The sequence below is a fragment of the Endocarpon pusillum genome (assembly GCF_000464535.1).
Source record: "Endocarpon pusillum Z07020 unplaced genomic scaffold scaffold344, whole genome shotgun sequence".
NCBI lineage: Eukaryota > Fungi > Ascomycota > Eurotiomycetes > Verrucariales > Verrucariaceae > Endocarpon > Endocarpon pusillum.
Window position 1 is genome coordinate 398,361 of NW_006916325.1, and position 27,463 is coordinate 425,823.

At 50.3% G+C, this 27,463-nt stretch overlaps 10 protein-coding genes across 10 annotated transcripts; 6 read left to right on the forward strand and 4 right to left on the reverse strand.

The window, feature by feature from the left end:
* Positions 1 to 926: 926 nt before the first annotated feature.
* Positions 927 to 1,802, forward strand: EPUS_00581 (uncharacterized protein; the record flags this gene model as incomplete). Its single annotated transcript, XM_007804610.1, has 2 exons — positions 927 to 975; positions 1,033 to 1,802. 2 exons carry the CDS (start codon positions 927 to 929, stop codon positions 1,800 to 1,802), a joined length of 819 nt encoding a protein of 272 aa, XP_007802801.1.
* A 1,341-nt stretch (positions 1,803 to 3,143) lies between these two features.
* EPUS_00582 (uncharacterized protein) lies at positions 3,144 to 4,079 on the forward strand (the record flags this gene model as incomplete). Its single annotated transcript, XM_007804611.1, has 1 exon — positions 3,144 to 4,079. One exon carries the CDS (start codon positions 3,144 to 3,146, stop codon positions 4,077 to 4,079), a length of 936 nt encoding a protein of 311 aa, XP_007802802.1.
* A 1,037-nt stretch (positions 4,080 to 5,116) lies between these two features.
* EPUS_00583 (uncharacterized protein) lies at positions 5,117 to 7,475 on the forward strand (the record flags this gene model as incomplete). Its single annotated transcript, XM_007804612.1, has 3 exons — positions 5,117 to 5,151; positions 5,205 to 5,564; positions 6,761 to 7,475. 3 exons carry the CDS (start codon positions 5,117 to 5,119, stop codon positions 7,473 to 7,475), a joined length of 1,110 nt encoding a protein of 369 aa, XP_007802803.1.
* Positions 7,476 to 8,221: 746 nt separating this feature from the next.
* On the reverse strand, positions 8,222 to 10,366 carry EPUS_00584 (uncharacterized protein; the record flags this gene model as incomplete). The annotated part of the gene is made up of 7 exons (XM_007804613.1): positions 8,222 to 8,825; positions 8,877 to 9,178; positions 9,230 to 9,269; positions 9,317 to 9,416; positions 9,473 to 9,512; positions 9,570 to 10,111; positions 10,165 to 10,366. The coding sequence occupies 7 exons, from the start codon at positions 10,364 to 10,366 to the stop codon at positions 8,222 to 8,224; spliced, it is 1,830 nt and encodes a 609-aa protein (XP_007802804.1).
* A 1,677-nt stretch (positions 10,367 to 12,043) lies between these two features.
* Positions 12,044 to 13,453, forward strand: EPUS_00585 (uncharacterized protein; the record flags this gene model as incomplete). The annotated part of the gene is made up of 1 exon (XM_007804614.1): positions 12,044 to 13,453. The coding sequence occupies one exon, from the start codon at positions 12,044 to 12,046 to the stop codon at positions 13,451 to 13,453; it is 1,410 nt and encodes a 469-aa protein (XP_007802805.1).
* A 276-nt stretch (positions 13,454 to 13,729) lies between these two features.
* Positions 13,730 to 14,674, reverse strand: EPUS_00586 (uncharacterized protein; the record flags this gene model as incomplete). Its single annotated transcript, XM_007804615.1, has 3 exons — positions 13,730 to 14,045; positions 14,105 to 14,550; positions 14,606 to 14,674. The coding sequence occupies 3 exons, from the start codon at positions 14,672 to 14,674 to the stop codon at positions 13,730 to 13,732; spliced, it is 831 nt and encodes a 276-aa protein (XP_007802806.1).
* A 334-nt stretch (positions 14,675 to 15,008) lies between these two features.
* On the forward strand, positions 15,009 to 16,715 carry EPUS_00587 (uncharacterized protein; the record flags this gene model as incomplete). The annotated part of the gene is made up of 4 exons (XM_007804616.1): positions 15,009 to 15,188; positions 15,239 to 15,382; positions 15,435 to 15,777; positions 15,835 to 16,715. The coding sequence occupies 4 exons, from the start codon at positions 15,009 to 15,011 to the stop codon at positions 16,713 to 16,715; spliced, it is 1,548 nt and encodes a 515-aa protein (XP_007802807.1).
* A 373-nt stretch (positions 16,716 to 17,088) lies between these two features.
* On the reverse strand, positions 17,089 to 19,011 carry EPUS_00588 (uncharacterized protein; the record flags this gene model as incomplete). The annotated part of the gene is made up of 1 exon (XM_007804617.1): positions 17,089 to 19,011. The coding sequence occupies one exon, from the start codon at positions 19,009 to 19,011 to the stop codon at positions 17,089 to 17,091; it is 1,923 nt and encodes a 640-aa protein (XP_007802808.1).
* A 564-nt stretch (positions 19,012 to 19,575) lies between these two features.
* Positions 19,576 to 21,349, forward strand: EPUS_00589 (Importin subunit alpha-1; the record flags this gene model as incomplete). Its single annotated transcript, XM_007804618.1, has 3 exons — positions 19,576 to 19,815; positions 19,874 to 20,383; positions 20,435 to 21,349. 3 exons carry the CDS (start codon positions 19,576 to 19,578, stop codon positions 21,347 to 21,349), a joined length of 1,665 nt encoding a protein of 554 aa, XP_007802809.1.
* Positions 21,350 to 22,070: 721 nt separating this feature from the next.
* On the reverse strand, positions 22,071 to 25,815 carry EPUS_00590 (uncharacterized protein; the record flags this gene model as incomplete). The annotated part of the gene is made up of 2 exons (XM_007804619.1): positions 22,071 to 25,312; positions 25,365 to 25,815. 2 exons carry the CDS (start codon positions 25,813 to 25,815, stop codon positions 22,071 to 22,073), a joined length of 3,693 nt encoding a protein of 1,230 aa, XP_007802810.1.
* Positions 25,816 to 27,463: the final 1,648 nt, after the last annotated feature.

The following is a 27,463-nucleotide window of genomic DNA, read 5'->3' on the forward strand; positions in this document are numbered from 1 at the left end:
GTGTTGTGCAAATGGGAGTTGGCCACGTTAGCAGATCCTAGCTCTGCAGATTCGGTCCACTAAGATCCAACCACCTCCGCTCCAGTGTGAAAGTTTTGCTGGAGTTACTACATTGTACAAAATTCAGTTGGATTTATTTTCACTGCTCATGCTGGGTCCCGCCCAACCGTTTCAACTGGAGTCTATGTTATATCTTTTTTCTGCTTCAATTAGAGCAACACAACAATGGTTTGCGCACCCAAAAACTGTACGAGTAGACGAATATGAGAGTAACATGTGAAGCCAGAAGATTAAGGCACGATGATGAACCATTTGGGTACCTGCAGCCAATGTATGGGCAGCCAGACAACGTACTAGCCTTGCGTTTAGGCATGATAATGCGCGCCATTTGCTGTGCGACAGGCCACCGATGCTGGTGTCCACCTATTTTAAACAGGGAGGTCGGTCTTCCCTAGAGATACATGAACCAGCCGCTCGTCCTCTCAGAACATAAAGCATCAATTGTTGTGGAATCGTAGCGAGTCATCATCTTTTGCACGTAATATTGACTTCTAGATCACAGACATGCAGATCTACAAGGGGGTTAGTAGGTTAGTTCATGATCAGCATCACCCGTAGCTCAGGAATAGCGGACCCTGCGGGAGATGTGCTGAGAGCACGTGTCTTGCCTCCAAAGAACTCGTACCTGCAATTCGTAGCCGCATACCACAGCAACGACTTGAGATCTTGATACTAGAAGATATTAACTCATAGGCATCGTCGAGCTCTTCGGAACCGTCACCCGTTCTCTCCGCATTGTGAAAAGTCTAGGCGTGCTGAGCTCCCCATCAGGATGTATGAAGCAGACATCATGTAGGAGGCGGACCGTCACTGCCAGCTCAAGCAGAGAGAGCAGTTTCTTAGGAAGTAACGGAGCATCCAGAAAAATGGCGTCTTCAGCTACTAATGAGACAGTATCGAAGAAGCGTAATGCTTGTCAGTCACATAGCTTTAAAGCGCATTATTTCCCTACTGATTCTACTAATTGAACAGTTAGCGAACTCATGAGTCCCAAACCTAAGATACCTAAGGGCACCCCAGCCCCAAATCCCATGCCATCTTCAACAACATCAGAAACAGCAGAAAACATTCCCCCAAGCCGCCGCGACGGCCTGGGCACCTACATCGCGAATCCCGCCTCCTTCCCACCTACCGTCGTAATATCGCACAACCCAGACTACGTCACAATCCGGGACCTCTACCCAAAGTCCAGCATTCACCTCCTAGTCCTTCCCCGGAACCCAGCCAAATCACACCTCCATCCCTTCGAAGCCTTGGATGGTTCCGACCCCAGCTTCCTCACCTCTGTCCGTGCCGAATGCGCCAAAGCTAAATCCCTCGCGGCATCTGAACTCCGCCGCCGCTTCGGCAATTTCTCCACCCAAGACCAAGCGCGTGAGGCCGCACTGTCAGCTGATCCCGCACCTGACGATCTCCCGCCAGGTCGCGACTGGTCCGCTGAAATCATGGTGGGCGTCCATGCCGTCCCTTCCATGTCACATCTGCATATCCATGTAATATCTATGGATAGACATAGCGACAGGCTCAAGCACCGGAAACACTACAATAGTTTCTCAACGCCTTTCTTTGTGCCATTGGATGATTTTCCCTTGGCAGACGAGGATGACAGGAGGTGGCCAGGCAGGGAGGGGTATCTGAAGAGAGACTTCAGATGTTGGAGGTGCGGGAAAGGGTTTGGAAAGGAGTTTAAGAGGTTGAAAGAGCATTTGGAGGAGGAGTTTGAGGATTGGAAGAGGGAGTGATAGGTGAGGAAAGAAGGAAGGTTCTCGAAATTCATGATGGTTTGCCAGACGCGCGTCGATAGCTTTCTGGTTCTACGCGATTGCTACACAAGTGTCTTGCAATACATCTATTCGTGTTTCCGACCCTGGTCGTATTGGATGGAAACTGTCGCCAGCTAAACGAACCGATGGATCGAGGGTTCTCACGGTGCAAAGTCTTCTTGGCATTTCGGAGTGACCAAGAGTGTGGTCTCAAACATATACTCCTTCGCTTTTCACAGGCCAGAATCAGAGTCAGTACGACAGGTCGTGCATTCAGTAATAGACAGTCCTCGTCTGCTGTGTGCGTGCACCAAGGCTCCAAGATATATGGAGGCATGCCAGCCAGTACCGACGCTACATTGTGCATTACTAGTACATTTTGTGGTCGACGTGCAGTGGCACGATTAAAGCTTTTCCAGAATTGGATATACTGACAACTATCATGAGCATGGCTCTTTCGCTCCAATTGAATGCGGTTCCATGTAAGTCATTTTGCATGGAACCCCTGTAGAAACGGTGAATGCTTCCGTCCGACGGCCGTGTTCATAGGACGAATGGCCTTGGGCTTCTCATGCCTCTGCCCCAATCACGAGTTGCTGACTGTGATAGTGATGATCATACGTACAGCTTGCCAAACCAAGAGCCCAGCGGGTTGCAACTACAATTACTCCGTCAGCGTTGTCAAATCAATCGCTGGGAGGGTTTTTTTTTAGGCAGATACCATACTAAGTAAGCTGCTTGAGGTCACTCTGAAGAAACTTATGCTGCGGATGGCTTCGACAAGCTTTGCTAGTTAGTGCTATTTCGGTTGGGATGATGAAGGGAACGATATTATGATGAGCATACAAGCCTGTACTCCATTACTTAACTCTGAAACAAATCTCCGGGATAGAGTGCTTGGACACGAGTTAGTTGCGAATTTAGTGTAGTTGAGGGACCACACGTGAGGCGCCGTTGAGGTGAGGTGTTGGAATTGGGTCGTTTCGCTCGTGGCATGGCCCCCACATCAGTCCCCTTTAAAAGTGCCTTGGCCAAAGCCAGCACCAGACCCCAATGCGAGACATGCATCTGAAGATTACCAGTCAAATAGAGGACGATGAGCCACGATTATGACAGTGGATATAAACCAACCTTGGCCGACCGTGGGTAGGTTTTTCCACAAATGAACCCCTTGTGTTACTGTATCCTTAATGTCTGCGTTGACCACCAGTGCTTGTACATCCTGTTGATTCCTCTCCATAGAATCTTGCTGTATCAATCCTTTGTCAATAATGCATTTCCAAGCTCTTCCTCAAGAAATTGTTCTTCATATTCTTCGCGATGTTGGATCGGCACATTTCCGGAGCAGCGTCGAAACAACTGCTTGTCTGCAAGAGTTGGTACCCTGCAGCGCAAAGCGTGATGGTTGAAGAGTTACATTTGAGCGAATACAACCTTCCATACTTTCTAGCGAATATGTTGGCGCAAAGGAAACTATGGCGCCTTGTTGAGACCAATTGTCGAAGGGTCAACCTCAAAATTCGTGGTCCTCAGGGGAAATCGATGTTCAAGAATCATTCGGCTGAATTCGAATGGGGCGCGCGGATCACTCCATGTTTGACGTATCTGGCAACCAGATTACCTCGCTTTATGCGTCTGGAAGATCTTACTATTGAAGCCACTGCCCCAGATCCAAAGCCCAGAGCATTCCACGCCTATCTTCGAAGGCAACAGATGGCGAACTTCTTGAGGCCCGGCTATACTTCGAGGCTAAGGAGTCTTAACCTCGACCTTTGCCATACATTGAAGCACGAGACAGTTTCCAATAGCTATGGCAACCATCTCTGTGCCTTCATCTCAAAGTTCTTGCTCACTCTGCAGCATGTGCGCATCCGGATGGATTCGATCTGCGCCGAAGCAATGGATACTGGTGATGATGAGAATACCGCTAACCTTGAGAGCCTCGTTTTCAATATGTACATACCGAACAACGATACGAGACCCGGCTTCCCCGTCGACGGTCGTGCTCTTCCATGTCAGACTAAGGAAGAATATCCGATACGATGTCCTCTTCGAAGGATGATGCGCGCGGCGAAACGTCTTTCTGAGAGAAAAGCCACTATCAAAACAGCTAGGATCGTAACGTCATTCTATCCTGAGCAGAGACCTGTTGCAATTGATTGCATAAGTGAGAGGAGAACAATCCTGGCGAACCGTAACGATTGGACTGCAGATGGCCCACTATTCAACGGATACGTCAATGAGGAGGCAGAATGAAAAGACAGAATGAAAGAAGGTGGGAATGAAAAATGATAAAATTTGACCATCGAGGACTGGAATAGCAACACGATTCTTCGGACATACTTTGCACTGAAATCAAAGTCGAGCTAATTGCCTAGGGGTTGAAGTTTGGTCGGATTGGATGACGGTCAACCAAGACGAGCCGAGCGCAGAATTGATTCACAGCATGAGTGATGTACCCTTCATATCTGGGATTCAGAGTCACTGAGGGCGAACCTGTGGCCTTGCGAATATTCGAGATTGATTTACGGCGTGATGGTATGCCAGACCGGGTTGAAAGAATCTCGCGCTGTGCTTGTGCCTGTACGGATGATTGCAGGTGTGGCGCCTTCCCCCGCAAACCACGACGCATTCAATAGCGCCCAAAGCGCATCATTACCTCAGGTGTTACGTTCCTTCATGGTTTCAGCTCTCTCAACTGAACTTTCAATGTCTTTGCCTGTGGTTGTGAAGTGAGACAGGTGTGCATTTTCAGCCCATCAGGAAGACGGGCTCCAAATACATCGCGGGTCCTTGGTACCATTGAAGAGCTGATCACCGTGCCAGCCAAGAGGGAATATCACACCATAGCTAGCTCTTCTATGCTTCAAGGCTTGCCAGAAGAGACCTAGCTGAACATATGTTCCCAGTTCGCAATTGATGGCATGAGTGTGTCGGATGGCTTTCGTACTCTCACAGCTCTTCGCCCCACCTGTAGAGCTTTCGCATACTTGCCTACCGAGAAATCTTCAGGGCCATCAAGATATTTCCATCAAATGAGTCGCTGCATGCTCTGTAGTGGATTGCACAGCACTCCGTGTGCAGCTCACGTGCTCAGAGACTTGAAGTCTACTCCATGTATATTTCTGCCTTGTTGACTATCAAAGCTAGTTTCAACGATCACCGAGCTTATGCAACGATGCAGTCGGGACGCTTCATGGAAGTAGGAATTGATACGACGCAGAAGATCGGATGACAGTTCTGCCTTGAAAGCTGTATCGCAAGTATCTCAAAAGTCAGAGAGTCTGCGAAAGATGGAATTGTCAATGCTCTCTTTGATACTCGCAATGTAAATTTGTGCATATTACCGAACCTCACAAGATCTGATTTCTGGACTGTTAGGAAGTCATCAAGCTTTGAAAGAAGCCAGCTGAGCCTCTTCGAAAGAAAAACACCGCTGTCACACCACGATGGCAGTGACCGCGATTCAGACGACGACCTCAGATTTCTACGCGCACCGTTCATGGCGTACACCATCTCAAAAAGGAAGTTAGAGCATCTTGCACTTCGCGGACTTAGCATAAAGGCATTTGGTAAAGACCTGTCCACACTACAGTTTGACCAGTTCTGGGATTCGCTCTCAGCAACCGATAGCAGGAGTTATCAGCTCAAGTCTGAACTCTTCAACAACTTGGAAACCCTCGAACTCCAGCCTGTCATCCCGCGCCGTGGTGAAGACGATCATCCTTCTTTGCCACCTCGGTACGACTTCGAGGGGGGGGCGCTCTTGCTCGCTTTTTATGGGCATTCCGGTCGCTGCAAATGCTCAGCCTGTCGTTCTCCCAACAGCTCTGTGGATCGGGGTTTATTGGTTTCTGGAGCAGCAATTCCGACTTTTCCAGCCTCTCCTCGCTGACTAGCTCGGAGCAGGCCCCTACTGCCTCGTGTCATTGATAGCTAAACATGGCAATTTACATTTTGTTCTTCCGACGCCCTCTGCATGATTACCTTGTCACCTAGCTCTCCGCATAGTTCCCTCGATCCCCATAATACCGCATTTGCGCCCAGTGCTGCAAGACTGAAAAAATCCCGGAAAGGTTCAGTCAATCAGATAGAAGAAATGGCTCTGTTCTCTCTCGAATAGGGGCAGTGCGCAGATATACGTACCAATTCGCCGTAAGGTACTCCGTACAGCGAAATTAGCTGCGAAATTGCAGGAGAAATGGACCAATCAAAAGCAGGCGAAACGCAGGGTTACGCGTAGAAATTCCAACCAATGAGCGCTCATACGGTCCGACAGGTTCCAAACTAGGGGGAGAGCAGCAAAAGACGTCGTCAAGAAACCAAGGGCCATGCCTAGACATGAGCATTGCATCCCTCTTCAATCTGTATAGCCGATCTTTCTTGCTCGGGTCAGACTTGCCATCACGGTAGGATTTCCAATTGAACAGCGCGCATGCACACAGCCAGAAGTCGTCATCTTTCTGCAAACAGCTTGAACGAGGGTGGTGCTCTCTTGGCGCATCCAAAGCTTACAGTAAGCAAAGCACAGATTGTTTCACAGGTACCACGAGTGCCTGTTCCAGATCCATGGGACTGCAGCAACCGCCCATGTCCCGTGTTACATGACTCTTCAAAAGTACAGCATGTTCGACCGGGTATCTCCTCGATGGTGTTTCAGGCACAGCGGACGTCATCAACATGAGACCGAGGACACGCTGACCGTGGTCTCTGTACTACCCACGCAGACTCTAGATGTTTTAGTGATGACCTCGTCTCATGACCGGGGCTGTTGAAGCTCGGAGTTTTTGGCTTTGGTATATCTCCAGCCCACTCACCTGTCACGTAAAAACTTCTGCTTTCTCACTTGTGTTGCCGTCCCCCCCGCTTTTCCACAGCTATTAGCACTGATATTATCCTAACACCGAGAGCATAAATCCCACGATTATGTCATCTAGCGACCGCAAACCCCCTCGTGCCGGCTCAAGGAGTGCCTCCTCATTAAAAGAGGAGAGAAGCTCCACACCGACCACAACACAAAAGACCTCGGCCCACCAAACAAACCCCAACAGAGACAAGGACAAAGCGCTCGAAGAAGCCTTCGCCCACCAACTCGAACTCGCCACCACCGAGCTCCAGATGGGCAAGAGAAACTTCCTCGCAAAGGCCGGCCATGACATGCCTCTAAGCGACAACCTCGCTCCCACCAGTAGCGACAGCGGCAGCGGGAGCGGGAGCGCTGATCCACGCAGCGCCAAAAAACAGCTCGACGCCCTCACGGCGCAATGCCGCAACGTGGCCTCGCTCTGCGCAACGCGGCACGGGAATCCCGATCCCAACAACACCACCCCGACCACGACACTGACACCGACACCGCTCCTCTCCGCCTCCTCCACGTCCTCCTTCCCCACCACCGAACCCGAACCCGAACCCGACCCGCGCGTCCCCTACCATCGCCGCGTCGCCTCCATCCTCCAGCGGCACAGCGACCCGCGCCAGGCCCTCCCCCGCCTCGAACGCGCCCTCCAGCCCTACCTCGTCGTGCGGGGCGAAAAGGGCGAGGACGACGGCCTGAACGACGAGATGATCCGCCAGTACAGACATGCCATCAAGGCCATGGAGGAGGAGATCGCCGACCTGTATCGTGTCCCGCCCGCTGGAGCGGCCGATTAGTCCGAAGAGTTGGTTGGCGAGGACTATGACGGGGAGGAGGAGGAGGAGTGGCGGGGATGTGAGGAGGGAGGGTGGATCTGGTGGATCGGGTGGGACGGTAAGTCAGTTGGGTGGGAGGGCGAGGTCGGCGCAGTAGGTGGGTAGGTAGGTAGGTAGATAGATAGGTTGGCTAATGGGGAGGTCAGGGGTGGAGAGCGAGAGAGCCAGGGGGCAGGAGTGACTGGGTCTGTTTCATGTAATTTTTTTAGGTTTCCTTTTTTGCTGGCTTGACGACTCTTTTTGGTAATAGCGAGCGAAAGCGGAAAACAGTGGTGGACCAAGAAAAAAATGAAAAGGGGAAAACACTGGCACCAATGGAAATAGAGTCAGGCTAAGAGGAATTCTGTTTCCAGTCCCCAAGCAGACAGCTCGAATAACCATTGCGGTCCCAGATCCTTCGGGATCCGGCACAAGAATGTACTAACTCGCGCACCGCTCACACAACACTATTAATTAGATAGAGTTCGTAACTATGTGAATCGACCATCAGCATTAGCCCCCAATGTCCACCTCGTACTCTACTTGGTTGCAAATGGGGTGATATGTATAAATGAGTTATCGCCAAATATATTAAAGGAAATTATGTGTGGTGACTTTATATTTCTTTTTGACTTCTCGGCATCCCACCGGTTGGGGCCAGTCTATAGACAGCCTGATTCCTCCATATCACAAAACTGCAGGCCCATAGCTATGACTGGGTTTGCCGGCTATGGTGGACTTCTGATCGTTGGCATCTCCGAACTACCTAGGTGAGCGAGATTCGGCCTGCTACCGTCTGGAGGAGGATAATACTCGATTGGCTCTGGGGCGTGCGCAGGATGATACATGGGCTGGGTGGTTTGCACTGGAGGTGGAGTCGAGTAAGGTTGGGAGTGTGCATTCGAGTGGACGGGAGAGTGGCTCGAGAGGTTGGGGGAGAGGACGGGGGTGGTGTAGTTAGGATCCACGACGGTGAACTTCGATTCGGTCGCGTACTTGGATATGGGTGACTGCACGCTCGAATAGTCTGTAGCTGTCGGTACTGGGGTCGGCTGAGGTTGCTGGTTGCTCCTGCGTCTGCGAAGAAAGAAGAATATTAATCCAGCCGCGAAAGCTAGGACAGCGACACCGCCAACGGCGCCACCAACGATTGCTCCAATGTTGCGCTTCTTACTAGGTGGGGTAACGGGAACAACAGGTATAGCAGTCTGAGTCGGTATCGCCCGTGTGGGAGTGCGAGACGAGTTCGGTGCCAATTGACCGAAATACGTCGCCACTCGGTTGTCGTCCCATCCATTTGATGGCGACTTCTTAGTAGCTCCACCTCGAGGTCTGTGGACAATTAGCTGACCGGACCTGGGCTATTCCAGGTGTTGCACTTACGAGCCACCTGTTATTTGCAGGATCTCGGGTGGCACCAGATACTCGGTCACATTTGGCAGGTATTGAAACCATTTTGCATTGTCCCTGTTGTACTGACCCAGATTCAGATTGTGCTGGCCTTGAATTTTCGGGACATCGCACTCGGTGGTATTGGTAAAGTTCCCTCCCATGACCATCATCTGCGAATTCTCGATAACATTGCAAGTCAACAAACCGTGCGGTGCTCCTGGGCCAGGCTTCTCAGGGTACCATTTGACCCATTCGAAAGCCGGCATCGTGAGCACGTATACGTCATCAAACCCCTAAAAGATCGTTTAGAGCGCAGATGTGAGGGACCGCCAGATTGAACCTACCGTTGCATTCTCTGCAAAGCCAAATCCGCCATAGATGTATCTGTCAATGCTGTCAGCCAGTCGTTTCTTATGGATAGGTCTGCTTACACCTGGTACGAGGATCTGTCCTGCGCCCAGGTTGCGCCACCACAGAACTTGCGTCGCTGTTCAGGAATTTCTCCTGTTGCGGCTTGCGAATGCCAGCTGGCTGGTGCGATGACGATTAGTACATATCTCGAGGGTGGTAGTTGGAAGTGTTCTTACCATCGCCAATGTCGTAGATAAGAATAGTGTCTAATGGTGCCTATCGTTTTCTTAGCCATATGTTTAAACCCGATATGGAGTTTAGCAGGCAGCTCACCGCTACTGCGGTCTCGTTTCCATATGGGAAGGTCACACCCCCAAAGTATACGAGTAGCCCAGCCCCCGAAGCAGGAATGTACACCATAGTTCCCTCAGCCCTGCCCATATTGTCATAACCCGTGTTATTCGTAAGCTTGTGGTCTTCCATATCGAATATGATCAGGTTGCTAGTTGCAATCTGGGGCCCGTTCCACAAAGGGTTTGTTAGGTTGTTGAGGTAACCACCATAATAGTACCCTCTGCCAATGTCGTTGACAGAGACCCCTGCGCCATAAGACACTCTCTGTATGGGTGAAGTCGCAGCGGTGCCAGCGTCCGAGAGATTCCACTGATTCAAAATCACATCGTAACCCCAGAGTTCGAATGGAGAAGGTGCTGACTGGAATTCACCTCCATACAACCAGAATACTTTGTTGACTTCGTCTTCCCACAATGTTCCTCCAGCCACAGCCGGGACAGAGCTATTCTTGGTGAGATTGGCATGTTGTTTCGGCATGCCGTCGCTGATCTCGTCCAGATCATTGTAAAGCAATCCTCGATCTGCAGACTCGTCAGAAACAGCTCTCTTGAGGATGGAGATGATACAGGCTTACTGATAACAGGAGTCGGGTTGCGCGAAATTGGGTTGGCATACAACCAACCGCCGTCGATGTATAGCTTCCTGTCAATGATCGCTGTCTGGTGTCCATACCGCCTGCAGAAGTCCTTGAGAGGGTCGGCCGGGGCTTGCGCCAGCGCTCTCAGCGCCCAAAATGAGAGAAGGAGAAGAAAACAGGTCGGATATGAGGGAGCCATCATGTTCAAAACAGCAATTAACCCAAAGACGAGGGGGGGAAAAAAGACAGCAGTTTCTTGAGCATATGCGATTAACAAAGCTTGACAAAGCAATCCCATTCAAAGACCCGACATGTCGATGGGAATGATCCAGAATACTGCGACCTCGAGAGTGCGTCAGCCTTCCCTAATCAAACAATTCAACCGAAACCGAACCAGCAATTTCCAGCTTTGAGCAACAGACTTATCTTTTTCTAGTGTCTAATGGCCTGAGGAAAAGCGCGAACGCGGATGGTATGCCATGGTAATGGCGACCAATCATGACTGGTAGGATAGCTAGAACTGCAAGGATCAGCGGGTTGGTACTTGGTAGTTTGTATACCACCGGGTCGGAATCGCAAGGCGGAACCACCCCAACCTGTCAATGGGCTTTCAGTGTTCGAGCATTATATAAGCAGTATACAATGTGGCTGTGACAAAAAGCTCCACGAATCACGGGCCGATAAGACGAGCTCTAGAGTCTCAATGGAACTGTTTCTGGCTTTCAATAGTGCGCGTCCGTCACAAAAGCACCAGATGGTTGGGCTTCCAGATACGGAGTACATAGGCCACCTAGACTAAAGATCGTATCTTGTTGCAATGATATCCCACTTTATGAATGGCCAGGTCCGTCAGTATACTCTCGTATATGTTTTGCACTTCAGGTACGGAGTATCCTGGCCTGTTCGTGCATTGAGTGGAGGGATGATCGTGGTGCCTTCATTTGAAGCTGCAGTGTTGTCAGGCCCGCCATGATGCAGGTGTGGGGTGGATCGTGGTACTACTACGGGGTGCCTGAAGTAGTGTTAGCTCAGGGCTAGTATCTTTACCTGTAAACCTCTCTGTACAAAACAGCCATGCCTAAAAAAGGTTAGATATGATGACTGACTCATTAGAATGGAATGCACATAGAACAAGCTTTGCAATGACGGATTATAACACTGTGTCAGCGTAATGAGAACTAGTTGCCACTAGCACCAGACTAACATTACTTCAGGCCCCCCTTGTAGTATGTGCACAGGCCACCTTACTACAACAGAAGGCATACGTAGTAAGTATTGCTAGCTTCAAGGTGGAAATTTTGTACTAACACTAGCCATAACACAAATGCACCTTACTGTAACGATATTAGTCCGTATAGTCCTCAGAACAGAGCCAATCATCAGGATTAGTGAGGGGTAAAGACTTACGATGGCTCCGGAGGAAGCCGTACACTTGTATTGAAACTAGCTATAGCTAGCTCACGCTAACAATTCTTACGCCTCCTACCGTAGTATGTCCTCACCACAAAGTGACTTGGGCGTCCAATCGCTTGCCACTCTTGCAAGGCAAGCTCTCGCTTTGGCCTGTTCAAGAAATGCAATGAAAAGGTATCGGTTACTACCAATCTGTGCTGTTTGTGCTATTTGATGCTGGAAGCACTTGTTTGAAGTCGAATACAGCTAATTCAAGTGCCAAGGGTTCTCTTTGCTCACTGGCGCATGCGTAATGAGATCACCATTCAGACACGTCAAAAAAATCTCATGCACTCCAAAAGCACAGAGAAATGAGCGCTTTTGAGCGCCTTTTCCCAATCACTAACTACCAATATCCATTGAACTAAATATCTCCCCCCTCTCTGTTTTCCCACCTCCTTATTAATTCCATCACCACACCGCAATGTCCTCTCCACCCTTCGGGCTCCGCTGGCGGGCATCCACCATCTTCATCATCGCGACAGTTGCAGTGGGGATTTTCACCGACCTTTTCCTCTACGGTCTCATTGTCCCAGTCTTACCATTTCTACTCCGTGACCGCATCTCGGTTCCACAAGACCAAGTCCAAAGCTACTCATCCGCCTTGCTGGCCTCTTACGCCGGAGCCAGTGTTTTGTTCTCCCTACCCGCAGGATGGATCGCCGACAGGACGAGTTCCCGGCGGCTACCATTTCTCAGTGGGCTGGCGGCCTTGCTGGCTGCTACGTTGATGTTGTCGCTCGGTAAGAGTATTGCTGTGCTTGTCATGGCGAGGGTCTTGCAAGGAATGAGTGGAGCGGTGGTCTGGACAGTGGGATTGGCTATGATTATGGATACGGTTGGGGTGGGGAACTTGGGCAAGGTGATGGGCACGATCTTCAGCTTTGTTTCTGTGGGCGAGCTAGCAGCACCGGTGCTTGGTGGAGTGCTGTACGACAAGACCGGGTTTGCTGGCGTATTCGGACTGAGTGCTGGCATTCTGGGCGTTGACTTCATCATGCGATTACTCGTTGTCGAGAAGAAAGTTGCTGCTCGATACGAGGACCCCAAGCAAAACGCTCCTGAAAGTGACACCACTGGCGACGCAGAAGACACCTCTCCAACCGAAGAAGACGCCCTCCTCCCCAAGACCGAGAAAGACTACTACACCATCCCTCCCAACCAGAACTCCATCGTACGCAATCTCCCCGTTCTCTACTGCCTCACGTCTCCCCGTCTCCTCACCGCTCTCCTCCTCGCATTCATGCATGCGTTCATCCTCGGCACATTCGACGCGACCGTCCCAACCGAAGCAGAATCCCTCTTTCACTTCTCCTCTCTAAGATCAGGCCTCCTCTTCATCGCTCTTGATGTTCCGTACCTAATCTTCGGGCCTCTCGCCGGCTGGACCGTCGACAAATACGGGCCTAAACCCGCCGCCGTATTTGGGTTTGGCTATCTGGTTCCTACGTTGATTTTGCTGCGTCTGCCTCACGCCGGTAGCGGTAGTGGCCAGATAATCCTGTACTGCGCTCTGCTCTCGCTCTGTGGGGTGGGGATGGGCGTCATTGGCTCGCCTAGCATTGTGGAGGCATCGAATGTGGTGCAGAAATTCGATAAGGCGAATGGGGGGTTCTTTGGCACGAATGGACCTTATGCGCAGCTTTATGGCCTGAATTCACTGGTGTTCAGTGCTGGACTGGCCGTGGGCCCCGTTCTGTCGGGCACCTTGAGAGATAGCATTGGTTATGGGAACATGAATTTGGTGGTTGCGATCTTGTCAGGAGTCACAGCGATTTTGTCGTTCGTATTTATTGGGGGCAAGCCAAAGATGCTGAGATCTAAGAATAGATAGAGGGTCCTTCCTGTGTCGAGAGACCAGTTGAGACTTAACGTATCACACAACAGAGGTAAAAGTTTTACGGCATAAAGCTGATCCAAGTGACAAGGGTCGAACTGTGTTGCAATGACGAATTTCCATGTTTGGTATATACAAGAAAAACTTTTTTATATTCGAGCAGGTTGTTTACCTTTGCTAATACTCGAACGCAATGTGCCGGAGTACGTGCAGCAAGGGCGCTCCAAGATCTCCCAGCTTTTGCGGTAGAGTAGCCGAACAATCTTCAGATGCCTAATCAGCCTTTCCTCTACTCTTTGGCCTTGGATTCCCGCTCTTAACTCTCTTCGCCTCAGGCCTTTGAATATGGTGTGCTGGGATCCATTCTTCGTTGTAGCCCTTAGCGCCTGTCGTCACCGCTGGTCCATCAGTTCCCAAAGCTTCGGCCGACTCCCCAGCGTCGATCTTCTTGTGGCTACCAATTGTCTTTTTGGGTTTCTCGCCCCCGCCCCTGGTACGCTTTTGCGGGAAATAGGGAGCAATCCAGATGCTGTAGAAGAGGTACAGGACACCACCGGCACAGGAGAGCATGAAGAGGTAGAGGAATATACTTTGTGAACTGTTAGCAGAGCGCAGGCTAATTGCTAACTGATCAAGATTGAAGCTCACATTTGAGGATCAAAGATGCTGGTGTCCGGCTCCACGATACTGACAGTTTCATTGAACGCTTGTAACGCAAAGTCCTTCCCGTCACTACTGCTTATGATAGCAGCTAGCTCAAGTCGAAGATCCTGGGGATGTAGTTCGGTAGCAAAATTGTACGGAAGACTTTGCTTTTCGCCTGCTGGTACCTCGACATGGTACCTCGTTGCAGTCAGATTGCGGACGATCTTATTGCCCTGAGGGTCGAATGGCGGCGTCCAGAGTGCTCCGCCAATGAATTTGACGGTGACAGGTTCGGGTTCCTCATTCGAGAAGGAGATGAGAGCTTTGGTAGCCTTTCCATTGACAAGCTTGATGCCGAAGATTTCGGCATCAGGGAAGGAGGCACTGACAGTGACACCTAGTGACGGGCTCTGCAATTTGTCCTCCGAGATGTCTTCTTCGACAGGGTCCTGGTCACTGTTAGAAAAATGCACAACCCCATTCGTTTGGAGCAGAAATTTTTACGGCTTGTGCGTAAGCTCCGATTGCCTGTAGGGACAGGAGACAGATGGCTGACGAAAGGAAACGACGCATGGTGATTAGGCTTGAATTGCTAATCCAGTCTCCCAGTGAACCAATGCAGAAAGCACAAATGGAGGCGACTACAGATGCAGAGGACAAGTTCCTAGAGCTTGATGGCGGCTGGAAGGTTATGTATGTATGTAAATGAGCGAGCGATGCCGTAGTTATGTAATAAGCTCTCTAACTTGAGAAGCTAAGCGCGTCTCAATTATTTCGGCAACGCGATGTCAGGCCATCCATCCAGTTCCAGGCAACTTCACTTCGAATTTCTGCCCTTGATCTAAATTGAATGCCTGTTCTTCCAGCACCTGATACCTCATCTGCCATGAGCGATAACTGGCCCACCATGGCTCGCTTTCCCACTTTTTCTCCTGAATCCGGCAACCCATTCTCCAGCAGCCCCAGTTACTCAAACGGAAACTTGACCACAGCACGAACAATGCCAGACCAATCCACCATTGACTTATTCAAGGATCGTCATAACCGTTTGATGAGCACGGAAAATGAGAAGAATAAACTTATTGAAGTGAGTGCTACCCAGTCCGCTTGGTTCTTGTACTAAACGAACCACTTCAGGACCTCCTGTGTCGCCTCGAGCTTACAGAGGACCAATATCAAAGATCCCGACTTGACCATGACAGGGAGATCAGGTACAACCGGGAAGGTCAGATGCGAGAAAATCAACTACAAAATCAGCTCCGCGGAGTGAAAGGACTTATGGTAGACCAGGCGCCGACCAGCTGGCGGGTATCTTTCTGCTAACGAGGTACAGGATAGGAATGCTTTCGTCGTTGTCCTTCTTGACGGCGACGGCATGATATTCAGTGAAGAACTTCTCCAGCAAGGAGAAAAAGGCGGCAAGGAGGCAGCCAGTCAACTCTGGGGTGCAATGAACGATTTTGTTCACCGGGCTATTCCTCATTTATCTTCGCCCAAGATTTTAGCTCGAATTTATGCCAATGTGAAAGGACTGGGCGATGTGCTTCAAATGTCTGGCATAATCGACAGAGCGACACTATTTGAAGATTTTGCTAGAGGCTTTAATGGGAGTAAGCTACTCTTCGACTTTATCGACGTTGGAAATGGCAAAGACAAGGCAGATGACAAAATCACGGGTCAGTCTTCCTGCAATATGTTCTACCATGTCTCTTCGTGCTGACCCATGTTGCAAGAAATCTTCAAATTGTATCTACATGACATTCATTGCCATCAGATCCTTCTGGGCTGTTCGCACGATAACGGATACGCTCGACTTTTAGATGATACTATGGGAGATGCTATGCTTATGGATCATATTACTCTGCTTGAAGGAGTACCATTCGAGCGAGAATTGGCCAACCTCAGGGCGAGCTTTAGGACAACCAAATTTGATAACATGTTCCGCGACACGAAGTTGGCGACTCCTTATCAGCTCAAAAACGCACCAGGTCCAATCCAGCGACCACTACAAACGATTTTCGCTAACATACCAATCGGATCGCCGCTCGCCCAGGTACCTTCAAACAGCACCACAGATGAAATCACAAACAGCACAACCACCAGCATAACTTCCAAAAGCAACACCCCAGCTCCTACCTGGGCATCAATGACTGCCGCACCCTTCATCCCCTCGGCGTCCTCTCCTGCCGCTCGATCCGGCATGAAGAACGGCACAGGCCCACTCAAATCCACTCCAGGGATCAACCGCAACCGTCTCGGTCAAAGAGTCGACGATCTCGACGAATCAATACCAAACGAGGACATCAAACGCGTCAAGAAGCTCAAACTATGCAATGTCTACTACCTGAACGGCGCAGATGCTTGCAACAACGCCCGCTGCACGCACGATCACGATTACAACATCACCAAGAACGATCTCAAGACGTTGCGCCAAGTGGCGAGGATGACGCCCTGCTACTTCAAGACGGAATGCGACGACCCCAAATGTATCTATGGGCATAGGTGTCCGCAGAGCCAGCCGAACTCGAAGGAGTGCTGGTATAAGGAGGATTGTCGATTTGCCGGGTGGGGCCACGGGATTGATACGAGGATCTGCAAGACCACAAAGGTCTGATCTGAGCTGGGGAGGTGCTGCTGTGGTGGGTTGTGTCGAGCAATACGGGAGCTTTGCTATCGGGGCAAGTAAGGGAGTTAATGTGGGGAATGAGGGAACACCAGGTAAGGAGTGCTATGGAAACGTAACGACCGTCAGGACCCAAAAAAAGCAGAGGTGGTACCCTTCTTGAACGAGTGCTTTTGAGTGCAACGAGGCTTTCAGTAGGACAGGGCTTAGCTAATGCTACAACTATCAGTGGCTTTCAATTTAAGGATTCTCACAAGAATACCCGAAGGCCTTGAGGGTGTGAAGTTTTCGCCTTGGCCAGAAGGGGTAAATTCAACCTGATGTCCGTACTACTAGTAGCATTGCAATGCGGGTATCTAGCAAGTTAATCGCTCACAATACTGGTCCCAAACAGCGCAAACACCCTCTCCCACGCCCCATCGTGACGGGCCTGCACGCCGTACTCCTTGACCAGACACTCAAACGGCCTTCCCGAAGGCTCCAGCCGCCCCTCCACCACCCCTTCCTCCTTTGCCTCCTTTTCTCCCTCCTCTTCCTCCTTCCGCTCCTGCAGATCCCCCCACAGCAGGAAGAGCTTCTCCTTCAATTTCGCCAGGCTCTTCTCATCCTCCCTCAGGTTCGTGGCTCTGATGCTCCGAAGCAAAAAATCCGCGTCCGGGCCTGCGACAAGCAGCTTCATCCTCCCTGACTCCTGGGGAGCGGGTGAGCTGGCATCTTCGACGAGAAGCTCGAACCGCCATTCCCATTCTACCTCGGCGCCGTGGGGGTCGGTCAGGTCCATGGAGATGTCTGAGTCGCTTTCGTAGTCGGAGAGGCATTCGTAATCGCTTCTTTTGTGCGGGGCGGCGAAGTCGGCGATGTTGGGTGGGTGGAAGTCGATGACGCGGATGCGGTTGAGGTGGTAGAGGTTGTTTTTGAAGGGGACGGTGAAGGGGTTGCCGGCCGGGGTGGTGAAATCGCCATGAAGAACGGAGGGGTCTGTGATTTCGGAGATTTTGACCGGGGTGATGGTTTCGGGGACTTTGTTGGTGCGGATATTAGGGTTGAGGGATTCGCTTGCTGACTTTGATGTATTGGCTCTTGCTTTTTGAGCTTCTTTTTGCTTCGCTTTTCTCCTCTCTTTTTGCCTTTGCTTTTTCTTTTCTCTCGCTGTGAGCTCTGGTTGCTTTGCTGGCTGCTGAACTGCTTCATCTTTGGGCTTGTTTGATTCTTCCATACCCCTGATACCATGGAGTTTGAGGTCTGCTTCATAATCTCGCTTTCGCTTAAGGAGTGCTTTGATTCGATCATCGTCTTGTGCTTGCCGAGGCTTGCAAATGCTGATGCCGATCCTATCAGGATGATATCTATCGCCTCGCAGATTTCCCTCCATTCTGTCACCTTCTCTGTCCAGACTGATCTGCACATTGCGTAGAAAGACAATGTTACCGAGGCCAACATTTTTCCTGGCAAAGTTGGCATGCGAATCCCATGCGGTCACCACCATGCTCATTTTGCCCCATGGCCCTGACCAGGGTTTTTGTCCTGGTATATAGTTGAACTCATCACCATCCCTGCCCTGTTCATCATCCAATGTATGGGCATAATTGTAGAGAGACTCGTGCGAGGTATAGTCCGTTATGCTGAGCTCAACGCGAAAATCGTTCATGTAGACTTTGCGCACTTCGCCCAGGAGATCAGCAAACTTGAGGTCCCTTGTGGTTCTGGGCAAAGTTAGGTCTTGGATCAGCTGAAATTTCTTTGGGGCTGGCGAAGGGGCGGCCCCGTTCGAGCCCATGAGACTGCTCGCTTGCAAAGATGTCACTGGAGCAGGCTCGCCAAATGTACTGCGATCCAAGAAATTGCAGATTTCTACAGCATAATCAATGATATCCTTGCCAGGTGACGGGGTTTGATCTGACATTTTGGAGAAGGGAAGGACTCCATTCACTTCTGTGTCATTGAGGGGAATGTCCTGCTGATGGAAGACAAGCCATGAGGACTGAAAACTTGATAATGCCATCAGTTGCCCATTGTATTGCCTTAATTTGGTAGAACGGAGCACAACGACATCACCCTTGGAAATTATGTTAGGGAGTTTGTCTTCGGTGCGGCCAAAGAAGCGACACTTCAGACCTTCCCCTTGAAACCACGATCGATCTGTCAAGGTGAAGGTGATAACATAATCTTGCCCCCTGCTCTTGGTAGGTGGCAGGAAATCAGCGACCACTCCGACAGCACAAAATTCACTTCCAGCACCCTTTTCAGCGACCGAGGCAAGCTCTTCGAAGCCAGTCGGAGGTTTCATGCTTGTTTTATGACAGGGCATTCAGCTTCCTACCTGGTGTATGCAGGCGCCATTCGTGGTGACGCTTGTGGGGATGTACTGATATGAGACGCGTCAAATTATTGTCACAATAGACGCGTCGATCATGGCTGCGGGAATCAAGCTTGTTTCTTACTTGAAGAGCTCTGCACCATTATGGGTGACACAGAGAAATGCTTCAGCACGACGGTGTCTATGCATACATCATGCACATTTGATCGGATCCACAGGTTCATAGGCAGCTATTGCAAGGAAGAATGAGAAGCATAAATAGATCATTAGAATTAAAAAACACTTTTGGCGTCTGCAGTCTGCCATAGCACCCTTTCTAAAATCCTTGGCCTGTGCACTGCCAGATGAACGCAGCCAAAATCCTCCTTCACATCAGAGTAGACTTCCACTACCTAACTCACTCTCTCTGCACTTCTCTCAGATTCGTTTCAGATCAGCATTCGTTGGCCTCACTAAGCCCGTTGCTAGTTGATTCTAGTGCTACAGCTCCCTTTTCTGTACCTGCGCAGCCTCGGAGAGGAGGTATCACCAACCATGTCTGAGCGCTACATCCCAGAGCATCGCCGCACGCAATTCAAGGCAAAGAATACCTTCAAGCCCGATGAGCTTCGTCGTCGTCGTGAAGAACAGCAAGTTGAAATTCGGAAGCAGAAGAGGGAAGAGAATCTTGCTAAGCGGAGAGGAATTCAACGTGGTGATGGGCAAATCGGGGTTGGAGGAGGACTAACTGCGGGCACCGATAGTGACGATGAAGCTGGGACAATCGAAGGAGAGGTACGACTTTCCAGCTTGATGCAACTACTGTAACGAATGACTGACTAGTGCCTCTCAGCTCAACACCGAGCTGCCTGAAATGGTGAAGGGTGTATTTTCAGATCAGATTGACAGTCAGATTGCAGCCACCACAAAGTTCAGGAAACTACTTTCAAAAGAGCGAAACCCTCCCATTGAACGTGTCATAGAGACTGGGGTCGTTAGCCGATTCGTCCAATTCCTTCGATCTCCACATACTCTCGTTCAATTCGAAGCCGCCTGGGCTCTGACCAACATTGCTTCCGGCTCAGCCCAGCAGACTCAAGTGGTTATCGAGGCAGGTGCTGTCCCTATTTTCGTCGAGCTCCTGAGCAGTCATGAACCAGATGTCCGCGAGCAGGCTGTTTGGGCGCTGGGCAATATTGCTGGTGACAGCCCGGCTTGCCGAGATTATGTTCTCAGCCAGGGAGCTTTGAAACCATTGTTGTCGTTGATTGGAGATGGCCGAAAGCTGAGCATGCTTCGAAATGCTACCTGGACCCTGAGCAATTTCTGCCGGGGAAAGACACCCCAGCCAGACTGGAATACGGTACGAACTTGCCCTCCATCACGACATTCTTGGCTTACTGATATGACTTAGATTCAGCCAGCTCTTCCTGTTTTGGCGAAGTTGGTCTACATGTTGGATGATGAAGTCCTTATTGATGCGTGCTGGGCTATTTCATACCTGTCGGATGGCTCGAACGACAAGATTCAAGCAGTGATCGAGGCCGGCATTCCCCGCCGTCTTGTTGAGCTCTTGATGCACGCTTCCACATCAGTCCAAACCCCAGCTCTGCGCTCGGTTGGTAACATAGTGACCGGAGACGACGTTCAAACCCAAGTCATCATCAACTGTGGCGCACTGCCCGCTCTGCTAGCTCTACTAAGTTCTCAAAAGGATGGCATTCGGAAAGAAGCTTGCTGGACAATCTCAAACGTCACTGCCGGCAACTCGACTCAGATTCAAGCAGTCATTGACGCCAATATCATCCCACCGCTAATCAACCTTCTCTCCAACGGAGATTTCAAGACCAGAAAGGAGGCTTGCTGGGCAATTTCCAATGCAACCTCTGGCGGACTTCAGAAGCCAGAACAGATTCGTTATTTGGTAGCACAAGGGTGCATCAAACCACTGTGCGACCTGCTTGCCTGTCCTGATAACAAGATTATCCAGGTTGCTCTTGATGGGCTCGAGAATATCCTCAAGGTTGGCGAAATGGACAAGGAAGCAGCAGATGCTCGCGCAGCCGAGGCCCAGGTCAATCGATATGCACTGTTCATTGAAGAAGCTGGCGGTATGGAAAAGATCCACGACTGCCAAAATAACGCCAATGAGGAGATCTACATGAAGGCATACAACATCATTGAGCGATACTTCTCGGACGAGGAAGATGCTGGTGCAGACATTGAGGAGCTTGCACCTGGTCAAACTGCCCAAGGTTATGCTCTTGGTACCCAACAGCCGCAAGGAGGCTTCAACTTCGCGAACGGCACCGACTCCATGGACATGTGAGCGACGATGCTTCCTCTTGTCAGCGTTAGACCAAGCAACGGATCACTCCCTCTCGAGCCGCGTCACCAGTACCCAGAATCCAGACGCCTCGCATAACCACGTCGCATCGAACCAATAAGCGTGTGGAACTACAAACCCCATACGACCTTCTTGACGACAACCCGACCTCGATCCACACCCTTGACCGCACAAGCCGTTCCCCCTGCGGTCATTCCATCACCACAACCCGAAGCACGATCCCCAGCACAGTGCCCCTGCTACCGATCACGACACGATTCACCACCCACGAGAAAGACGATACAACATCATGTATGCCCCTGCGTTCCGACATTGCACCATACAACTGCAGCATTTTCTAAATGGCGTCCCTACTGAAAGTAATGCTTGCCTCATTTTCCATGAGACATGATATGGGAAAGGTTCTTTCGTGTTGGCCAGCAGTTCAGACAATTCCTAAGCTAAAACTTGGTACCAAGAATCCAAGAACATTCAAAACCATCGAATTCCGTGATGTGGTTGATTTTGAGTGTAGACTCTTTCTGTCATATTTTTGCCTGTCTGACAGGATACTTACAAGCGTATTCCACCAGCAATATCCCTCCCTACTCGTCTCGTAACGTAATGTACAAAGCCAGAATCACCGAGCGGAACATTGTTCGTGCTCAACCATAACATACATGGGTGACAACGAAGAAAAGAAAGACGAGCACCCGGAGCTTAATCAATCACCCATGACGCTTTCGACGTCCTCACCATTCCCCTCTCGTGCCCGCCCTTCCTCCTCAACCTCTTCTTCCTGTGCTTCCTCCTCCCCACCCTCTTCATTCTCCAGCTCATCATCCCGAATATCATCCTCCTCCAACACCAACGGCTCACTCTTCCTCTCCTTTTCTTTCTCCTTCTCCTTCTCCTCTCCCTTCCTCTCCCCCCCTTTCCCCTTCCCCATCCCCATCGCCTCCCCGGCACCCTTCTTCCCAGCAGGGCCAGCCGCCTTCTTCCCCTCCAATTTCTCCCTCTTATCCTCCAAATACCCCAGCACCTCGCGGTAATTCGCACCCAGCCTCATCCGATTCCGACAGAGCCTCTCCCTCACGCCCATCTTCTCCGTCCCCGTCTCCGTCTCTGCATCCCCAACCACGCCCGCAATCACGGCTAGGACCAGCTTCCCGGTGAATTCGCATAGATTCTGCTCGGCGAGCAGGACGGAGGCTTTGCGCGCGTCTTTTCCGCCGCCGCCGCCTCCGGCAACGTCCGGGGCACCGTCATCATCTTCGTCGTCGTCGTTGTCAGCGGCGGAGTCGGAGTCTGAATCCGAGGAGTCGCCGATTGGAGCGTCGTTCTCGGCTGGTTCGGGGTGGTTGGGTTTGGAGACGGAGGAGGAAGGGTCGAGTTTCCGGCGGGATTTTTTGGCGAAGATTTTTTCCAGGCGGTCGTGGGTTTGTAGCGTGGCGGTTTGGAGGGGGGATGGGATGGGGGGGATGAGGTCGTCGAGTTGGTTGCGGACGGGTGGGGGGAGGTGTTGGGATTCTTTTGCTGGCCTGACGTGGCGGAGGGTGGAGAAGAGGGTGTAGAGGTCTAGGGTTGTGCTTAGGGAGAGGAGGCGGAGTGGATCGAGCGGGAGGCGGCTGGACGTGATCTCTGAGAGGGTGTCTGCGAAGGTGGTGCGGTGGGTGGATAGATCGGTGAGCAGGTCTGGGTGGTGCTCCAGATGGTGGATGTTGTTGGAGGTTATGGAAGAGCGGATGGATTGGATCTTCCACATGAAGTAGAAGAGCAGGGTTTTGATGGCGCATGTGGCTAGGTCGTCCTCTAATGCAGCAACGTCGTCTTCTACTTCCTCATCTACTGTGCCTCGTCTGCAGAGCTGTAAGAGGAGGTCGAGAGGGCTGGGGTTTGCAGCCTGGCTCTGCTGTTTCTTTTTCGATGATGAAGCTGGCATGGTTGTCTCAAGGAATAACGTGCAGTCCGATATGCTTGCCAAACTCGACAGTCGAGAGACTGTGTTGGATACCTCAGTCAATAGGTTTCTCGGTAGAGTTCCCCTTGCCTCTGAATTCTGATCGTGAAGCAAGTTCTGTAGTGTATTCAGTATGTCGTCCCACATCTCTTGCATTTTATTGTCTGCTGCCTCCTTGACTGGCTCGGAACTCTTTGCCTTGAGCAGAGCAACGCTTGCTTCTGCGAGAACAGATCTATCCGAGTGGGTCATGAATTGCTTATTGATGTCATCCAACAAGGCAGAGTAGGTTGTCTCGCTTGATTGAAGCTCATTGAGCAGATCCATATCAAGCAGATGTTCCAATCTGAGAATGGCAGACGCGGCTTGGGGGACGGAACCGTATTTGTTCAGCAGCTGGGGAATGATCTTTGAAAGGTGGTAGGCTGCTGTTTCTTGCTTATCGTGGACGTTGTTTTTGCTCGCTTGCGTCTTGCGCCCCTTTTTCTTTCCCTCTGTTTGCGACTCAACAGTTTGGATGAGATATAGCTTCACTGTGTAGTCCAGAACCTCTAACAAAATGGCCTCTTCGCCGTCGTTTAATTTGTAGATTCCTTGAAGAGCAGCTGCAGGGTCGGCATCATCAGCATCACTTGTTATCGCGGAGTGGTCATATAACAAATATCCTGCCAATGACTCCCACTCTTGAAGCTCGTGCATGTGTGAGAATATGGCCTGGGTGGCAAGCATATAACGCGAGTCCATATTGGACGCAACAAGCATGCTTGTTGGTCTATGACCATTGCCCTCTTCCTCGTTTCCATCATAGGCTTTTAAGGTTTCAGCCAGGCATTTGAACTTGATCCACGATCTTGTTGGAGACAGGTAGTCCTCACTATCATATGCTTTCGGCATAAGAGAGTCTATTTGCTCATCACCAATGGGCTCGATGTTGGCCTTGTACAAATCTTCGAGGTTCGAGACAAAGAATTTGGCGACAGCTTTACGCACTTTTGGTTCGGAGTCGAATATCAGCTGCCCGATGATGTCGATATCGTCAGGTTCGAGAAGTTCAGCATCTCTCAATCTGTCCAGCAGCTCAATGGTGTCGGCTCTAACGCCAGGTTCCGCATCCCTCGTCGCAATTTCAACGATTCGGGATCTGAATCGATCTGTGAAACCTCGCAGAGGGCCAACGTTGCCTGGATTCCTGAATAGAAGCTTTAGTTGTTTAACGACCTCCGCGCGAGTATGAGCAACGGTGTCCGAAAGAACCCAGCCAAGGTATCGCAAATATTGCCCTTCAAGAAACATGCTTCGGTATGTCATGATCCAGTTTCCCATCGCACTGACGCACTCAACTCGGATCTTCGGGTCTACATCTCGATACCGATGCACGAAAACGACATCGAATTCATCTTTGAGAATGTTTTCAACTGTTGCGAGCTTCTTCTCATCTGCTTCAGTCTTTTGCTGCATTGATTTCACTCTAGCTTGGTTGACCTTTTTCTTCCTGCCCTCCGTTTCGGCCTGTCGTCTCGACATTGATATAATCGATTCGAGATCGCGCGCAACCTGGCAAAGAGCGGTTGACATGGTCAGCGAGATAAGAGTGGCCGTATGCCGGAACGGCCGAATTCCAGCTGACGACATTGTATCAACCCAGATTTGGATATTGTCGAAGAGAGTCTGGTCTTCGTACAGGGTCGAAGAATTATGCATGGTCCGTATTACAGCGCTAAAGAAGTCGACAAGGACTGGTCGAAAGGCGGCGTAGTCTTTGTGTTTGGATATTAAAGGATAATCAGTAATTGAGGCTTCTTGATACTCATCCTGAAGGTCGCCAAGTTTGTTCGGAATGTTATCAACATCTTCGATATCATGCACTGTGACCTTGGCTTTGCATCCAGTACATTGCAGGACGAAATTTACCATTTCACACATTGCATTGACATTATTTTGCTCGTATCGTTGAAACCAACCAGCGGCGGCATCTTCGCCAGAGTTGCCTCGCCCAAAAACTTCGGCTGCAATCACACATCAGTCAGAAACAGCAACTATGACATCTGAGAGCCTTACCGTACAAACCCTCCTGGTTTACCTGACTCTGTCGCGAACGGGCCTTCTGTACTCGAGCTTTCTGAGAAACATTTTTCGGGGTTACCTTAGCAGACCGAATGGCAAGAGTCGTGCCGGTACCGTTGGAAATCTTTGCTCTCTTACTCGGTTTGGGGGTTGACTTTTTTTGCCTTGACTGCCTCCTCCTTTCTTTGAGCTCTTCCTCGTCTGCAGAACCCTCACTCTGTTCATCTGACTCTTCCTCTTGGGATGCGTCCGCATCTAGATCAAGCAATGCATCCCCATTGGACTGGCGTTTTCGTTTCCCAGAGCCGTTACTCAACAGACTGCCTTCATGGTGTTCTTCAGCGAATACGTCAGGTTTTCGGACGGTGCGGCCTGACTTCCTTCGCTCACCAGTCTCTTGCGTAGTAGGTGGACTTGACCCGATAGCACCGTCTTGTGAAGTCATCTTTGTGGGCAGTGTGCTAATATGGTCGTCTGAGATTCGGTTTAGCACACTCCGGTTCAGTAACAAGGTAGTCGAGTGCGTAAAACGGAGTTGGCGAATGCGGAGCTTTCAAAATCTTTGCAACATGCTCGCACAAGCTACGCGATCGATTTATTCACAGCATATCACGTTCCATGCTGCTTGAAGCGTTGTTCGGAAAATTTCAAAACATTGACTAGAAATTTTATCCAGACAAAAAGTCGCGAGTATGTACATACTCGGCTACGCGTCGGGGCGTTCTGGTGTTGAGGGGCACCGAGGCCTATTCTTGGCGTCGCAAGTAAAACCCGCTCCACAATCAGCACGATACTCACCCCCTCGACGCCGCTTTTATCACCAGCTCACCCACCACTCCCCTGCTGCCCAATGCTCCAAGGTGATTTGTGGGTACACAATGCATGATTCTGCCTCATGATGGCCTTTTGCCAACAGTCTACAGCATGGCCGTTCAGCGCCACCCTGTTCAATCGAGAGAGAGGGCCAGAGATGTGACAGCATCGTATCAAGACTGCTGCTAAGCCTTAGCCTTGCGAGTAATCTTTTGTATTCGGGGGCAATGAATTAAGCTTGTAGGCATCTACATTATTTAATATATTAGTGACTTGTGGGTAATCAAATCATAATTTTCTTAAGATTAATTATATTCTAATAAATGAGATGATAGTTTCCAAACTAACTAAGCCCCATACTAAACTACTATTTAATAATTATATATCTTTACTCAGATTGATAAGTCCTTAGAATAAGTCATAAGTTAATCTAACTTAAAGAAGAGTATTAGGAATACATATTTTGCCTCAGCCAACATGGATGGATTTGTCGCTGCTGAAGGGCGGGGCTTGTGTTACTTAGGACAAGGCTCATGGCGAGAATTGATGCAGCGTTATCGACCCAGAATATCAAAAATATGTCTCTGCAACTAATAAAGTGGCACCCACAAGCCCTGCAGCGAAATCTGGTTCAAATGTCATCTGAGCGGCAACGTAACATAAATTTTCCAACAAGATATGCCAGTACGATGTCGAATCCGTAATTGAATGTGCTGTTGGGTGATAGGCCCAAGACCATCTCAAAGGTTGTAGGCAAAAGGAGCGGAGCTCTCGTTTAGCCGCAAAATCGTGGACTGTCAATATTAGACCTATCGTGCTGGCCATGTGCTTCAGTGACGTGGGGCAGTTCTCTGAGGCGGTTGCGTGTTCTTAGGGATTCCTTCCTGGTTGGTGTGGAGGATGTTCCGGGGTCGTCCGCGCCTTTTTGTTCTTCCACTTTGGGAGTTTTCTTCTTGCTGAGAGCGCCTCCTCGGAGGTCTGCCACGATTCTTAGCATTGTCTTTGTGGGATATCGTTTCTTGCTGAGCCCCCCTCTTTGGAGGTCTGCCTTGCCGCATCCTAAGCGTGGGCCCTTTCCTTGATGGCTGAGAGGCTTTTTGAGAAGCAAGAAGATTTTCCTCACGATAAATCTGGGCGATGCGAGCACTTCGCCTTAGAGGCAGTCTTGGCTTTGTCAGTGCTGCGTCAACATCAGCTGATGCTTGCTTTGGTAGGCTTCTTGCTGGCCGCTTGTGGACGCTATCAAGATCGTATGAAACAAAAGTCGTGGCTAATTATGT